General features: G+C 36.4%; 1 protein-coding gene across 2 annotated transcripts in view; it reads right to left on the bottom strand.

Moving 5' to 3' along the window:
- Positions 1 to 426: 426 nt before the first annotated feature.
- Positions 427 to 18,755, bottom strand: part of GABRA2 (gamma-aminobutyric acid type A receptor subunit alpha2) — a 124,416-nt gene continuing 106,087 nt past the window's right edge. For both annotated transcript variants that reach the window (XM_084797283.1, XM_084797284.1), the window contains exons 9-10: positions 14,187 to 14,389; positions 427 to 2,645 (exon numbers count right to left, since the gene is read on the bottom strand). In XM_084797283.1, the coding sequence (XP_084653409.1) occupies positions 2,349 to 2,645; positions 14,187 to 14,389 (500 nt within the window). In that variant the 3' untranslated portion in view covers positions 427 to 2,348. The remainder of the gene's footprint in view (positions 2,646 to 14,186; positions 14,390 to 18,755) is intronic.

Below are 18,755 nucleotides of genomic sequence, written 5' to 3'. Positions count from 1 at the left end.
GATTTATTTTATTTTTTTGTTTATGTTGGCTGGTAGGGTATGTGCACACATGTGTGGTACCCGTGGAGTCCCGAAGACAGTGTCAGGTCTTCTACAGCTGGAGTCACAGGCACTTGTGAGGCACTAAGTGGGTGCTGGGACCTGAAATCAAGTCCTCTACAGAGAAATAGCTACTGTTACCCTCTGAGCTCCCTTCAGCACCCTAAACTGTTCTTATGGTATTGGCAACAAACACCACAGAAAACCCCTTACTATTTGCCTTCAAATATCACATTCCTTCACATACAGCTGCACCCATCCCCAAGCTGTGCACAAGAGCCTTTGCTGCATGTAAGTATTTAAGAAAGAGCGGTATCTTTTATTTCATTGGATGGATGATATTCACACTTTAAAATTATTTAGATGATAAGGAAGATGCTACTGGAAGGGAATTAACAAAATACATTTATTGGCTCATATAATCATTTTATTAAGGTTTATGGATTACTTTTGTCAGGAAGATTTTAACGTCAAGGCTGTCTTCATAGCGAATTGTGTTGGTGATATCCAGCTGTGACCCTGGTACTACTACAGTCATGCAAAGAACATAGTAGAATCACACTTGAAAAGAAAATTAAAAAGTTGAATGAGGCAAAGGAACAGTAGGGTTTTTTTTCTTTGAGAGTTTGCTTATTTCCAGGAGATGCCCCTTTTATTGATTTTTGTGAACAGACCTGTTTTGCACTATACTCAAATACTGTACAAAATTACAAGAAATTCCACTATTTGACTACTTAGGTTTCTACAAAACATCATTGAGAAGTTGCATTTAATTTTAAAAGTCAACTAATAACTGCTAATATACATGTCAGTCAAAGGTAAATTTAGTTTTGACAGAAACACAGTTAACTTTAGCATATTTCAGGGGCATAAATATCTTTAAATATTAAAAGAAAAATGAAATTTTCCCAGTAACAATCTGTAACTTTATAAAATTGAAAATCGTGATTTTAATGTAGCTACATTGTGTGTGTGTGTGTGTGTGTGTGTGTGTGTGTGTGTGTTTCTGTCAGTGTATGTATGTGCTGTGTGTGTGTAGGTGTGGTGTGTGTGTGTGTGTGTGTGTGTGTGTGTGTGTGTGTGACATAACCTACAATCTGTTGATGATGTGATGTCTTAAATTTGTGGTTTAAAAATGTTCAACTCTTACCAAAATCTCTTCTGGTATACAAAGCTGCTGTAAATTTGAGTCAATGAAATTGAAAGTTGCAATTTACAAAAGCAGATTTACATTAATTCTTATCTGAAAGAGCTTCTTTCTGGACAGAAAAATGTGCCAACTAACTGTCCTTTCCTTTATAATTAGTGGCTTCTCAGTCTTAATGAGAAGAAGCCTTAAGGCAGAATTTGCAGTAAACAGGAAAGAAGAGAATCATATAAGTGTTCATCTGTACCTGGGACACCTATGAATCCTCATCGCTTGGAGTTTTTGGCACAGCTTTCTAATCTGACACGAATGAACTGCACTTTGTTGCAGCCCAGGTGGCTGCTTTCTTCCATTCCCCAGCACCAGAAAATTTCAGCTGACAGCACATACCTGGAAAGACCAACTCCATATATCTTCCTTTTTTTTTTTTTTAATGTTAGGTAGTTTCCAATGATTGAAGTGAGCTGTGAGGTTCAGTTACACTTTCAAATAAACTCTGAAACTAAAATTGTAATGACCATGACATTCCAGTAGTTATTAAATTTAAGCATAATTAACATCCTGTCATGGTGACTCATAGTTATTTGAGCTTGTCATGCTTGTAATATGTACATGGCTATAGATATTCTACATAGTAATTAAAAGTTGTTTTCACATCACTATCTTTCTCCTTATGTGTGTCAAGGTTCCAATTACATTAGCAGGGGTTCTGAACACTCCTGAAGGTAGCTGACCATAGGTTCAGCTGTTCTCATATTTGAATGTCTAAATTAATCTCTGATCATCCCTAGGCAACAATAGAAGTATTTTTCTATGTAATATCTAAATCAAAGATTCTCCAAAGAGTGACATAGGATTCCAACTTTCCTGATAATTAGAAAATTAGGAAATTGTGTGATCTGAAATCCACTTTAACTAGATCCTACAGTAAATCTGTTAAGAAAAGGCAATGGCTCTTTTGGCACGGGGTGTTTTCTGCCTGTATTTCCATGAGTTAGCAAGTGCAGGTAGGTCTTCTTTAGAGGTCTACTGGTAAGCAATATCACTATATACATACTGTACACATTGGGTCATAGAATAGCAGTTATTGGTGAGACTGTACACAGCAAAAAAGAAAAGTGTAATGTTGCTATATAGCTCAAAAAACAACCAACGTCTAGACTCACGGACTGACCCCTAATACAGGCTCCCTGTTTAAATAGGTAGCCCAATAAACTAAATTAAATGTACCAAACAGAACTGGGAAAACTATTCTAGACATTCTGTCAATTTTGCTGACACTGTTGAAGGTTTTCTTGGCTTCGGCCGGCTTGTTTTCCGGCTTCTTGTTAGGCTCTGGCGTCGTTGCACTTTTTGAGATGGTGGAGAGAACAGGGTCTTTGGAAAGATTTGGTGCATAATTGGCGACAGCCACCGCATAGGCATTGTTCTGTATCATGACGGAGCCTTTCTCTTTTTTCTATTGGAAAATACAAAAAATGTATTGAGTGTGAGTTGAGCCTGCTGCTTAAAATTTTGCAAACTTTAGTTAAAAAATCTAGAAAAAATATTACTCAAGTCCACATCATTATTGGTAGAGAAGAGGAAAAGTAAACAAAGCAAGTTCAGTAAATCCTAACGCATCGGTGAGAAAACACATAGAGTTCAACACAGGCACATTTTCCTTCAGAATGAATTTCTGCTGTGTACATGGAAAATAACAATAGAGGTAATATAAAATGTTAATAATAGTTTTACTCTTAAAAATCACTCACATATGTTTTTAAATTAATGAAAAATAAATATGTAAAATGTGAGGATTTTAAGAAGAGCTCTGAACATCAACAGTGAATGACCTCAATTATTTGTCAGGTAGCGGAACTCCACCCATCTTATGATTAACTTGTGAGGCTGCAGGAAATTGTTACTTTATGTGAATGGAAACCTGTAAATCACTAGTATAATAAGACAATATGAATTCTGTCTTTTCACCTCCATAAGCCGCCTATCCCTTTATGTTTTATTAATGAAGAATCTCTAGTTCAAGTACCCACAGTTCTTGCCTCAGTTACCATCACTTGCTCCGATTCCCCTCTGTGATCCTCTGGGTTGGCCTGACCTGTCCAGCCATTAGTCACTATAGCAACAGAGATGGCCTTAGGAACCAAGTGAGAATACATCACTCCCAAGTGTCAGTCTCTACAGCAGAAGCTAGTGGAGCCTAAGATACAAACAGTATCCTTCAAACAATTGCTTCTCTGTGCTCACTACATACAACACCTGTGGGAGAACTTTAGTTTTCTAAATATTTGACATCTAGGGTACCTTGCAGTATTCCATCTTAGATACCTCTGTATTCACCCAACTTTTCACAGTATTAATTTGGTTTCATATTTTATCCTGGATTGAATGTAATTTCTGTGGAATGCCTTGCCTATACACTGACCACAAAATAATCTTTGTTCCTCATATATTCAGTCTCATAATACTTAATTTTTTTCTATCATAACATTTATTAAAGTATATAAGTACTTTCTTTGCAATGTGATTATTTGATTGAAATCTTCTATTCTCATTAGGATCTAAATTCAATGAGAACTGATTGTGTCTCTGCCTTGTTGATCTTTGTAACCTCAACACATGGTACAGAACTTTCCTATAAATATCTTTCATGAAGAAGGAATAAAATATACATGACAAAAAACTGAAAATACAAACACTACTTATCTATTTACTCAAATATGAGTACATTATGACTTACCTGTATGCCAAAAATCGAACCAACAATGAGTTACTCAAAAGGTAGGAAGCAATTTTCATATTATCCCCATGTTATTAGGTTAAGAACAGGGGCTACGGAGGTTTGAAAGCACAGCAAGGACTCTCATCAAAGAAATAGTTGAAAAAAAAAGTCACAGAAATGAGAGATGTCAAACTTCTAAACCCCTGCAATGAATGACTTTCTGTATGAAAACTGTGTTTGAAGTTTTGAATTAGAGCATTTTCCCCAAAAATATCTTAATTGAGGATTATATCACCATGTCCACATTTAAAAGGTTCAATAATCCAGAAATGCATGACAGATACTGGCTCAATTGTAATATATATGCATATATATGTATATATATATGTGTATATATCACATTTTAAAATAATGATCAGATTGAGCTTAAAGAGAATGAAGACCTTGAATAAAACTTTTGGCCACTCCCTGTTTCATCTCCCTGACTGATAAAAGGGAGAGATACTGATTAAAAATGCTATACTGACTTACTGTGATAAACAGATGAATTAACATATTCCATACTGACATTATAAAATTACTTTTTTCCAAGAGAAATGGAGTGAAAATTGTAACTATAATAATCCAGACCAGTGGTTCTCAACCTTCCTGACGCTGTGACCTTTAATACAGTTCCTCATGCTGTGGTAACCAAACCCTCCAACCACAAAATTATTTTCTTTGCTCTTTTATAACAGTAATTTTGCTATTATGATAGTTCATAATGTAAATATCTGCACTTTCCAGTAGTCTTAGGTGACTCCTGTGAAAAGGGCATTAAACACACCCCCACAATAAGGTTCCTGACCCACCGGCCGAGAACCACTGACTTAGACAATCATCATCAGTAAAATGTTTGTATGGTCTATATAACTTATTATGTATTTAGGGAAGACTACAAAAACATTGAACGGGAAGACTCAGGATGGGTTTCACGGAAATAGAGCATTAAAACTATAAATTATGGTATAGAAGTTAAGAAAGATAAAGATATATTTTGTCACTATAAGCATTTATAGATAGAAATGGAATTTTATTTTACTAATGATTCTTCTACATTTCATTTTACTATCATTCAATTTTAAATGTATAAAGTTACTAGTAAGGTCATCAATAAATGAAAAAGAAGTGTACAGTGTACACATTGTTGTCAAATAAGCAAAAGCCTCTCCCAGTAAGTACTAACCAAATATCAGTCCTGGGTATGTGTGGCATTGTTTCTGTTTCTTTTATACTAATACTATGACTCTGTAAGAACCACAAAAAAAAAAAAGAAAAGAAAAACTCCCCAGCATTTCCAATATGTGTTTGGAATTTTTATTATCCTAACTGTAAAAGAAAAAAGTGAATCTTTTTTTCATTCTAGAAAATATTGCTTTAATATTTAATATTTTATATATATTAATATTTAAAGATAAGTACACAATTCACAGGAGGTCTAAGTATGAAACAAATGGTTGACTTGACTCCAAAACACTCCCTTGGAAGTTGGAAACATTACCATTTTCACATCAGCATCAAAGAAAGTTTAACAGACACACACCCTGTCTCCTCAGGAGCCTACACTGGCTGGTGAGCTCTAACAAGTTCACTAAATGAAGTGCATGGCATCCGTACGGTGTCATATCTCCTCAGTTCTAGCCACAGCATAGCACAGCTTCCCTGACTCGTGATATAACCAAGTCCAGTTTAAAGGGAATACTGTTTCTTTCTGTGCATTTGAAAATAATGATGATTCTAAATAATTCCAACTTTCTTCATTGTTTTAAATTAAATATACATAGAAAAATATGTTATTGAACGCATTGTTCTATTTTAAACAGAAATCTTTCTATGAAGGCATTTTGTTGTATCTCCATATCGTTTTGATTCTTTGGAAAATTAGAAATGCTCTTGTTTTTCTTACTACCTATTTCCCTATAGTCAAACATAATATCTTTTTTTTCTAGTCTTCATATTTTTTAATTTTATTAATTCATTCAGATTACAATTCAATTGCCATCCCATCATTTGTATCCTCCCATTCCTCCCTCCCTCCCTCCCTCCCCACTTTCACCCTATTCCCCTCCCCTAGGTCTATGGCTGAGGGGGACCTCCTCCTCCACTCTATGGCCATAGGCTATGAAGTCTCATCTGGCTATTCATATATTAAGTCACTATGTAAGTCACTCTCTGTCACTTGGAGACCTATAGCAGAAAAAAAAAAAGAATGATACAGATCCAGGATAGATGTCAGAAACAAACTTTTTAAATGTAACATTAAAAATCAAGAATAGACTTAAACAGAAAGAGAATCAGAGAGGAAAAGTCAATGAAACTCTGTGTTTCTGAGCAATTTTTAAAAATCCTCTCTACACTGCTCAATCACTCAACTTCACTTTATTTATTTATTTATTTATTTATTTATTTATTTATGCAACTAAAACAGAAACCATTTCAAAGTAAGCTCAGCTTAAATCTTTCCACCTGCTGGCCAAATGTACCCACCCATGATCACTCCTTGGCCTGGATTGGTGCCATGATTCAGCATGGACCTCATAATTAACTGCGATTTATCCTCAAGTCAGATATACTAGAGTTTGCACCATTGCTATGTTAGTAATGACTACACTCAGCTCACACTCAGTGAGACATCACTTCCAACGGCCTCAAGTGGCCCTTCACGCCTTACCATAGCATTTAGGAACTAGTTTTTACAAAAGACCACATATATGGTCTTTCCCCGTCTTTTTCACTTAATTGGGAGCAGATTGAAAGCACAGAATGTCATGCAGAAAGCCTAGCTTAATTACTGCCACACAACAGACTCAAAAATGCTTTTGCAAAATGGTAAAATTCTATTAAAACTAAGTTTAAATAAAATAAAAGTGTAATATAAGGCAATTTGCGTTATAGGACAGAAAAAATGCTTTGTGAGACAGAAATAAAGCCAACAGTATATGCACAGTTTTACTACATTATTATCCCGAAGCTCACCATTTTTCTATGCAGAGCTGTGGAAGACTGAACAAATAACCTCAACTTATATGTGGTGCTGGGAAAGATGTGTTTGGATTGTGTGCAAGTAACCTTGGGTCAGGGGTGAGATTTATATTCAATCAAAAATGGTGTATTTTAATACATCTCTTGCTAAAAAACAATAAACTGTCACCTGCTACACACTCTGTTGACAGCTCAGTTGTCAGGGAAGTGAAATAAAAAGAAAAAGGAATATTATAAATCTCATCACTGGGAGGGAAGGAGGAACAGACACTAGATGCTTTCCTATGTATCTACTGCTGGGGCTCCTGCCCACTGAAGGGCACACACTCATAGGCCTACAGGCAGCAGTAATTGGATGGTTTGGCTTATCTATAACAAAAATAAGCAAAAGAGGCTATGAATCTGGGGAGAGACAGAGTAGGGAAACTATGGAGAATGGAGATGGTGGTTAATGGATATGATCAAATGCATGCATGGGATTTTTCAAAGAATAAAAGTATCATTAAAAATGAGAAGTGAACACTATCTTTGATAAGATTGAAAATGTTTTTACTTTATTACATTATTGGGGACTGTTGATCCATATTTAAAATGTCAAGTCTAGATGATTCCTGACTGCTAAATCCAAAGGTTTTATACATCTGCTTTACCTCGTGGCATCTTTTATGTGATAGAGAAAGTAACGTGCTTGCAAATTGAATGAACTGTCTAGGTGAAATATGGGCACCAATCAGAAGCAGGACTTGCGAGATGAATGCAAATAACTATCAGGTGGTTTCAGAAATCGGCCCTTACAGTGAGCATTTGCAAATTCCTGTTAAACAGTCAATGCAACTGGCACTGGAGGGAAAAATATCTAAGTGTACAAAAGCAAAGGTATTTGCTTTCTGCCATGCCATGTTGTCCTTTTACAGTTTGTTTTTGGCCACTGGAAATTTCAGTACTTGTAAAACAACAATAAGCTTTCTGGCCAGAGGATGCTACCCTTAACTGAGTAACCATCCTGACAGGGAAAAGTTATACTTACAGAAGAGTATTTGGAGGTTTAACAGTCCATCAACTTCTCTAAGTACTCTAAAGGCTTTGCTTGGCTTAAACTGGACCAAGAGAAAGTTATATACTTGCACCATATTAGTTTAGCTCCTTGAAGAATTGCCTTTACTGCCCTGTGTCTTAATATAATTCCTTCAGCTTTTGCTGAAGGGGACTACAAGAAACATTAATATGAAATTCATTACAGCATTTATTGTGAAAAAGTTGACACCACTTACCACAGAACCCAGATCACTCTATCATAAAATCAATTGTGAAATGAGAAAAAATTTTCTTTATATGTATTTATTTTTTTCCTCCTTTTTGATTAAAAACATATCAGCACAAACCCACCTGCAAGTTTGCTGACTTAGAACCTTAGAATGTTAAGCACAACTAAGCACAATTAAGCTGTGAGTTGTCTCCACTGAGACAGATCATAGGGGACCCTTGAAACTGCTTTTCTTCTATTTCCTACTGCTAATACATAATTTTATGATAAATTTATTATTTGATTACATAAGGTCTTTAATAAATTACCTCAAATTATTTCAGACCAAAATGTTATCAAAATTGCAAAGAAAAGGCTGGAGAGGAAACTCAGCAATTGGAAGCACCTGCTACTTTTTCAGAGGACCTTGGTTCAGTTCTCAGCACCCACACTGGAGCTCACTTTCAACTGTAACTCCTGTTTCAGATGATCTGATGCCCTCTTCTGGCCTCCATGGGCACCCTTGGTACACAGACATACGTGCAGTCAAAACATCAATACACAGAATAAAATAAAAATATTTAAGTTTACAAATGAATAAGTATACTTTGAAATGTGGTGTTACTTACAAATTAATAAAGCAAACCAAAGAATAGTGGCTTATTTCATTCGTTTGAGTACTACAGTGTTATATCTGGGTTTTATATGATTTATTTTCCTGTGTATTCTCTGCCCTTTTTGCCAGCTTGTACTCTCTATCTCAGATTTATAGATGGAAACAATATAAAAAATGAAATTTCAAGCTAAAACGGCTTTAAAACCTTGCTAAGTCCAGCTATATGATACATAGTATACTAGGTGACAGGAGATACAATGAACTGTAAGACACCTTCATTTTCTCAGGTTTTCTAATTCAGTAGTAGAAGAAATCATTTACAATAAAATAGTAATTTAGTGAATTGATACAAAACAACTTGGTGTCAGGTGCTCTGAAAAAGCAATAGAGGGGTTCAATTTATATCTAAGACTGGAAATTTTCAGACTAAGATAAGACATTTTAGGCAACCGAAAGTCAGGGAAGAAAAGAGGATATTACACCAAGAAGGAGCAGCATGTCTAATGTCAGAGACATGAATACACACAATATTTTGAGGGAAATGACTATGATTCATAAATGGTAGAGGTAGAATATGAGCACCAAGCCTGGAAAAATTGTACTTCAGTTTCAAAACTTGTGAAGTACATATCCTTAGTCAAGTAATTTTACTAAACTAATCCTCAGACTTAAATTAAATATATTTACGGGTATATAAATATAAACTCATAATACTTTTAGAAAATTCTACTTACCATTCATCATATAAACTAATCTATAAGAAAACTACATATTTGGATAATGTTAGTTGTAGAATTCTACCTTTAGTAATTCCTTATAGAGCTGAAGAGTTAAATGATCTGTACTAATAAATAGGTAACCCTAAGATGATGATGTATATTTTAAAAGTGTTACAAACAGGAAGCAGTAAATAAACTGTAAGAATATTGAGGTACATGTGCATACTTTGTAAGAAGGATAATAAGCATGAGGTAATGTCAGATGCTGAAAAATGTCTCCTGTTTGTGGGAATGTGACATGTCTGTCGTGCCCCTGACTGAGGTATCAGTTGCTGAGAAGTACTTAAATATGAGCAAAAGACAAAGATGTACATGACATTTGATTTCCTTTGTTTAGCTGTTGTTGTTGCTGTTTCTTTGTCTTTTAGGAGTTTCTTATAGCCATGTTTATTAATTATTAGATTGTTGCCAATTCATAACAATTTTACAGACACACAACCCTAGGAATTCCAGTGCCTGAGAACACCTGAGTGAACACCTGAGTGAACACCTGAGTGAATCTGAGTTGAAGTTACTGGTGCGCTTCACTGTTAAGAACACTGAGTCAAGAGAGTTTCCCCAAACAGCTGACCAGGCACATACCAGGAACATGACTCTGTCCCAAATTTCTAAATCCTTAACTTTGTTAATTAAAAAAATATTTATTTATTTATTTATTCATTTATTTTACATGTATGGGTGCCTGATTTTTCTGTGTGTATGCAGGTGTACTGCTTATATTTCCAGTGCCTTAGGAGGCCACAGTGGGTGTCAGATCCCCTGAGACAGCAGGTACATATAGTTGTCAGCCCACATGTGGATGCTGGGAATCCGACCCTGGCTCTTCTAGAAGAACAGCCAATGTTCTTACCTGCTGAGCCATCTCTCCAGCCCCAGGCCTTTATGTTTTATCACAATATTTGTAAATGTCTGGAAATATCTCACCATATGCAGTTCTCAAAGACTGAAGTCTTAGCCTCAGGTGGAAATGACCAGGGAAGAAGATGGGTGCATGGTGCTGGGCAAGGCAAACGACGTGGATGGTGTGACACGGAACTATCCGACAGGAGTGCTAGTTATAGAGTTTTGAATTGGTGTTATTTCAATAGTTCATGCCATATTTACTGAACATGTAAGTGTGTAAGAATGTTGCCAATTCATAATGTGTAATGTGACAGAGGTAAATGATTTATAAAAATAACTATGTTGAAAATAAAATAGCAGTTATTATGATGATTGGCAGGCTTAAAGTGCAAATATTCAGTCATGAAGAATGTAGGGGTTTTTCCAAAAATCAGAAAGGCATACGGACTTTTAATGGGACACAATAATAATGGAAAGAATATTCAGCTGATATACCAAAAACTGAAATTTGTGTCAATTATGAGCAAGAGTTACATGATTTTGACAATTAATGGGCTGATCATATGTTTAATGTTGTAGATATCCCTGCAAATATTTTCAGTACAACTTTGAAATTGAGAACTGCATTGTAAGCAACGATCGCTAACAAATGCATCACAGAAGGCTGCCGTGGCTTTCTCTGGGGAAACACGAGCTGCATTCTGACGGGGCCAAAGGCCTTCGCAGTGTGGAATGAACTGTGCCAGCTGCCAGGGGCGGGCAAAGGATGCTGACGTCACTAAAGCATTTCTCAATGAAAAGAGAAGAGTTGCCGAGTTGGACCCAAGGCTGTGTCCTCAGCAAAGCGGCAGAAGACTCTTGAGAACTCCAAGGGGAGGTGGCAAGATTCATGCGGTGTTAAACTAGAGAACAGATAAATTAGGGAAGGGAAGAATCCCAGGCTACAGAGGACTAAGAACTGAAGTAAAAGAGAACAGTTGGGGAGAACTCATTTCAGAAAGCCCGAGAGGTGAAAGGAGAATCAAATCTGGGGAGGGGCCGGTGCTGTAGATTTGCTTTCATGGCAAGTTAACTAGGCCGCTTATCAGGAAAAAATGAATGAGGCAGTTAATTGGGAAAACGAAGCTTTCAAGAAATAAAACCAATAAACCTGGGTGGGATAAGTGGAAGAAAAGCTTGGGTGTGGCTAGAGAAGGGCCCAGGATGTGAAGTCTTTTGCAAGTACTTGGGTGCTCTATAAACACACATCTGTGTGTCCTTCCAGAATCCACCCTCTGATCTAGGTATACACTTGTAGAATGAAGTTTTCTTCACTAACGTCGCAACTGAGGCTAAAAGCGCATAAAGATCCATGGAGATCCTGGGGCTCAAAAGTATCTGAAGCATAAAAAAATCTTTGAATCCCATTCGTTCATCACTTTGTATGTGAAGTCTAGGATCTAGACACACAAATTTAACTGCACATTTCTCGTTTTCAATTCATGGTATGGACGTGTATCTCTAAGCATTATTTTAATCTGGCAGGTATTTTTTGTATTTTACAGAACAGTGAATGAGCTATGGCTGTTCTTTGTATTGATTGACAATATAACTGCATTTACTTATGTTTACAAACGCCAAAAGCAGAGGACTGCCTGCTGTCAATGGACTGTGAAAGCACAAAACCTCTGTATTTCAAGAAAACCACTACTTTCCATTTAAAAATTAAATCTAATAAAAACTAAAGCAGATGGTAAGATTTAGTGAAGTGTCTTCCGGGAAGCTAGTCACCTCATGGTAGTCTACTTTACTGCCTTCCAGTTCTAAGGACCTATTTATTTTAAAGGTAAGTTAAAGGAATATCTCTCCAAATTCATTTTATAATGAAACTGAATGGAGTGCTCATGTAAACTCCCTATTACAAAGGTTTTGAAACACGTTCCGGTTAAGATAATTACATTCGCTCATCAATGTATATTGCAATACTAATATTAAAAATCATTTACTTAAGGAAACCTTTCAAAAAGCCTATGGTGCACTGCCCTAGTCATGTCATCTATTGAGAAAGTCTATGTATAACCAACACAGCAAAAGGGAAGTAACCACATAAATAAAATGAAAAGCAATTCACAATATGGGAAATGAAAGCAATACAAATCAGCAATAAAATGAGATGAAAACAATCAAATCAATCAGAAGTTAAGCATAGAAAATCGATCAAGTCTGTTTCCATATCTCTTTACTAGTTCTGTTAGTAGCCAAGCACAATTTACAAGTGAACCAGCTACTATCACTTTGAAAGTAGAAAAAAAGAAGAGACTTGATACCCTATGAGCATATACAGGGGGAGGAGGTCCCCCTCAGTCACAGCCATAGGGGAGGGGAGTAAGGGGAAATTGGAAGAGAGGGAGAAATGGGAGGATACAAGGGATGGGATAACCCTTTTTTGACCATGTCCTCTGGATGGGGAGGCCTGGCAGCACTCAGACGAAGGATAGCAAGTTACCAAGAAGAGACTCGATATTCTAAGAGCATATATAGGGGGAGGAGGTCTCCCTCAATCACAGACATGGGGGAGGGGAGAAGGGGGGAAGTGGGAGGGAGGGAGGAATGGGAGGAAACAGGGAAAGGGCTAACAATCGAGATGTAATATGAATAAATTAATAAAAAAAGAAAAAAGGATGGGATAACAATTGAGATGTAATATGAGCAAATTAATAAAATATATTTAAAAAAGAAAATTAGAAAAAAGAACAGATGTTTTAAACTGTAACATTCAATCTTTGTGTCATCAGCCTGTAACATAGTATAGAAATTAAATATATAAATATTTAAAACCAAGCAAATAACTGAAACAAAAGTCAAATCAAAGCAAAAGTGTTTCGAATTCTATGAAAAAAATATATATCATAGTGTTCGAAGAAATTTTCCAAATAGAAGTTTCTTCCAGTTCTAAAAATATATCTACCACATTGTGGTATGTACAAAATCTTTTCCTAAAACATATATTAATTTATAAAATTAGAAAGGAATCCACTGGTGAGTCTATACACAAATATCCATTAGCCTCTCGGTATTTGAAATATGAAAAGGTAGCTATTGATAATCTTAAAGATTAATATTAAAAATAAGTTTCACCAATTAGACCACGTGAGCAATTTAAAATCCTTGGATACTTTAGTATCCACATATGACATGAAGAAAAACGCCACCTTCCCTTATACAAAGTAGTAATAGAGATATGGATGTATGAAGACTCCCTGAGCTATTGACAGACTCAGGAAGTCTTCAATTGGGGAAATTAATGCTCATTTTCTTTTCTAAGCTCTATCCTAGTATATTGTTGTTGGACTAAAGACATGACCTTTCTGGGCAGACAGACATGGCCTCCAGTAAACTCACTGATCGGTTGTATGAGTTGCTGCGCATGAACAGCTTTACTAAGCTTGGGATTCTTCACTATGGAAGATTAGGATTAGGAAGAGACTGTGCTTACTACCGAGACTGAGAGACAGCTGGCATGTGTGAACACACAACAGTGCCTGGCATGTGTGAACACACAACAGTGCCTGGCATGTGTGAACACACAACAGCACCAGACATCGAACGCCACAGCTGCCGAGGGGTGGTTTTAAGAACTGTCGTGATTACAAGCAGCCTTAAGGATTTCAAGCAAGAGCAAACTTTTGAAGATTGCTACTGATTTTCTTAATATTAAATTTTAGGACTAATTCTGCTACAAGCTGGAATGTGTGCAAACTTCTCCTAAGTAAGATGAGAAGGGAGCGCCCACTTACCTTGTCGTTTACTACACTCTTCCCATCCCAAGCCCATCCTCTTTTGGTGAAGTAATTAACTGTTGCAAATTCAATCAGGGCAGAGAATACAAATGCATAACAAACAGCAATGAACCAGTCCATGGCAGTGGCATAAGCCACTTTGGGAAGAGAGTTTCGAGCACTGATGCTCAGTGTTGTCATTGTGAGAACAGTTGTTACTCCTGTAAAAGAAGAGACAAGAGCCAGAGGCACAATCAGTGGTCGGAAGAGAGAGTATCCCAAAGGTATTCTTTTCCTTCCCTCTGTCATTTCTGTCCACTAGAAAGTCCTAAAAAAAAAACCAAACACAAAAACAAAAAAAAAAAAAAAAAAAAGAGGAAACAAACAAAAACCCAGTGTAAGTCCATTATTTGTTATACTGCTTGAAACAGAGACACCAAACAGACCCTGAAAGTGTCTTCATTTTTCACTTTATTCTGTATGTATTAATTCCAGTTTCTCTTAAGTACAGCTGATATTTTAAAAGACTGGTAATACTGAAGCACTATTAGCTATGACGGAATGCAGGCACTTTAGAGTAACCTATTACTCATCAGCATTAATTTAAAAACTCATCCACCATACCTCATAATGATACCGATTTGTTTTATTTAGATGAACCATGTGAAAGCACCTACCAAAGCCTCATAGTGATTACAGCAGGGTAATGATTGAGAAGTGAAGACGACACTATTCATTTTAAATAGTGCTATGGAACTAACTCTGCTTGCTAAGCATTGAGCAGCATCACTTTAATTTTTTTCATGAAATGAAAAGGACAAAACTTATAAAATAGAAACTCCATTTTAAAGAACCATAAAGCCTCTTTTCAAAATGAGAAACTAACAGGGAGTTCATGGCTGTGGTGAGAGAGAGAATCAGACTTCTTCAAAGACTAGATCCCAATAGGCAATCCAATCTTAAGTGTTCAGTATTAAACACTTACACATATAAACAACACTGAATGAACTCAACAGCCTTTCTCTTTCTCCACATCCATTACTCTGTGCATATGTAGCAACGAAAAGAGAACATATCATAACTTTGAGAGGAAGTGGGGGACACAGGAGAATCCTAAAGAGTAAGAGAGGTAGAAAGAATGTAAATATGGCATTCATGTGTGATATTTTTAAAATATAAGTTAAAGGATACTTTACACATATTTAGCATTTTCCCCCAAAAGTACTTCCTCTCTCCTATAGCTCATTTTCCTGGTGGCAGACAACTCACATTTAAGGGAAAAAATGAAGATGGTAAGCTTGGTACAAAGTTGTAGCATCAGTACTCAAAAGGCTATCATCAATTGGAAGTCCAACAGAATCTTAATTGTATACATGGTTGGTATTTGAAAGAAAAAGAAAGTAAATGGCTTGACAATGTTGCTTAATAATACCACAGTCACACAGCATGGGCAAGACCACTGGTCTTATCAACAGCACCAAAAAATCAAGGGTCAAGAAGATGTGCTAGATAGGTGTATGTCAATTAGACACAAACTAAAGTCGTTTGACAGAAGTGAGCCTAAATTTTAAAAATGCATCCAGAGGGGTCAAGAACATCACAATAACCCAGGCCAAAGAATCAACTAAGCAGGGCTCATAGGGGCTCACGGAGAATGAAGCAACAATCAGGGAGCCGGCAGGAGCTCAGCTATGTCCTCTACATGTATGTTATAGTTGGGTGGCTTGGCATCTTTGTAAGACTCATAGCAGTGGGGGCAGGTGGGTCTCTGACTCTTTTGTCTGCTCGCAGAACTCTTTTCTCCTCTTGGGTTGCATTGTCCAACGGTGACATCAGGGCTTGTGCCTAGCCTGGTTGTAACTTGTTATACCGTGTTTGATTGATATCCCTGAAGGGCCTTCTCTTTTCTGAAGAGAAATGGAGGAGGACTTGCTATGGTGTAAAGCTGAGGAGAGAAGAGGGGCTGGGAGGAGATGCGGACTCCATCTCTGCAATGCAGTATATGAGAGATGAATAAATACATTTAAAAGAAAAAGAAAAATGCCTCCATGGATTCTGGCAGTGGACAAGCCTTTAGGGCACATTCTTAATTAGTTCTTGATGTGGGTGATGGCATCATGGGGCTGGTGATGCTGCTTCTATAAGAAAGTAGGCTGAGCGAATGTTGAAGAGCATGGCAGTAAGTGGTAAGTAGTCTTCCATGGCCTCTGTGTCAACTCCTGCCTCCAGGCTCCTGGCCTGCTTGAGTTCCTGTCCTGACTTCCTTCAGTAATGAATAGTGAAGGAAATGTAAGCCAAATTTTTATAGTTTGAAGACTTGGGGACTGTATTATGTTTAACTTTTACTTAGGATAGGGTAACATTTTCCCCTCATGTACAATAAAATCCCTAGTATAAAGTAGCAATTATTCCATTCAACCATGAGCAAATGCAAAAAATATGGTGGTGAGAAGAGAAAGAAAAGGCTGGAAAATAAACTGATCTCACCAGCTGATGTTAATATTAAAAATGCATTCATAAAGCCAACAAGATGACTCAGTGCATAAAGGTCTTCAACCTATGCTATTTGTGCATATGCACATTTTCACACACACAAGTAAATAATAAATAAGTGTAATTAAAATCCTTTAAAAGAGGGAAAACACATTTTTTTTATAATAGGAGAACACTGTTTCAGAGCAATATATTGATTTTAGACTGATGGATATTTTCTCTTACTATTTTTGCTCAAGTAGACAAATGAACACGTACAAATACATGACTATGTGTATACATATACCCACAATAAAAAAATGGAAAGACATCTTCCAATACTGTTTGCTACATTAATTTCCCTTTGTTTTGTTTTATGCTACAGTTTAGATATTATTTCAGCATACTCCAAATTTTATGTCCTGGAAGCTGCAGATGGTTGAAGTGTTGGGATCTTTTGGTGAAAGGGCCAGTTTGACAGTGACTGGAGTATATGGGTGCTACTCACGAATGCGTTATAGTAGTGCATGGGGAGTTGAGCTGAGTTCTAGCCAGCAAGGGAAAAAGAGAGTAAGATAGCAAAGGCAGACAGTAAGAGAAAGGAGGGGAGAAGAGAGGGAATGCAAGTCCTTCTCACAGCAGAGAGAAAGTTCAAGGCACATCTTGGAATAGCCTTGGCTTCCTGTCTCCCGATCGACTTTTTCAAGAAGCACTCTTAACTGTTGTGATGTCATATGCCATTAGGCCCTCACTAGACGCTAAGCAAATGGACCCATCTCATCTTAGACATTCAGACTTCAAAAGTGAATGCTCTTTATTATAAAGTACATGGATGTCTGTTTTGTTATAAGAAACAGAACAAACAGATATTTGTTAGTACTGCATTTTCAAATATTTTCTTAGTGGTTATCTTTGGCAACAAAATTTATAATAATATAATTTATATTAATGCCAACTAAATATCAGCAGCATACACATTTTGGCTTACTGTAACTCCATCACAAATGATAAGATGTCTGCTTTTTTTTTACATACATATATAATTCTCTCATTGTATTTCACTGCAAAATCTGAGTAAAACAAAAATGACAAAGGAAAATATACTTTTACTATTTTTTACATTTGCTCATACAGCAATGGTCATAGTGTTTTTCCCTGTGGATTTGAGTTATTTTCCAGCACATTTTAATTAGTTTGATGATACTTTATTCAAGGTCTGCTAATGACAAGATTTACTCATCTTTTGCATATCTGAGGGTAAGTAGATGCTAAGAATAAAATCTGACACATCATACATATTTATTTTACAGATTTTACACTTGTTTTACTTTGTTATTATTCTAAGAAGAATATGGGTTTTGCTTAAATTATTAAATTTAGTTTTGATTGCTTGGATTTACTGGGTGACAGTCTTTCTTTTGGCATATTGAATATGATAAGATCTCAGTGTCTTCTGGTCTCCCTATGTATTCACAATTATTAAATGATAATTATATGGAGTGCTTCTTTCATGACAAACATCAGTTTTGCTTTTTTTGGTTTTTAGTGTATTGTATTAATATCATCTATGCCTTTTTATTCATGTCTTAGTTTGAGACAGCTGGTGTGTGTTTGCGAGCTTTATAGACATCTATCTTATGAATGCACAGAGAGTCTTCCTTAATCGCCTAAAAGCAGAAACAATTTAGTCTTCCCCAAGCAGCTTCATGTGTAGTTTAATATACATAAACACAGTATTATCACATTTTAAGACGAATCCTATGATTCTACTCTGGCATACACGTTCTGTTTGTGCAGAGTCTTAAGGTCAAGCAGAAATGAGAATATCGGGTTTATCCAGGTGTCTCCTAAACACACATATAAGGCTGGCAGTATGTGACCTTATAGACCCAATAAGTAGTGTTTTCCACAATTATTATGTGCAACTCTCCTGATTCCTCTCACAATATTTGTGATCAGTCCATGGTTTGCTCCAAATATTCTTTTGTTGCTTTAGTGAAGTCTAACCCTTCAAACCTCTGCCTAAAAGTGAGCTCACTGGATATCCTCACCCACCAGATTCTAACTCTGACATAGAAGAAACTTTAGGTGGAAACAAGTACCCACCTTTGAAGT

The sequence above is a fragment of the Acomys minous genome, assembly GCF_964271855.1.
Source record: "Acomys minous genome assembly, chromosome: 10".
NCBI lineage: Eukaryota > Metazoa > Chordata > Mammalia > Rodentia > Muridae > Acomys > Acomys minous.
Note: the sequence above shows the minus strand (reverse complement) of the source record. Positions and strands in the feature narration are given on the sequence as shown.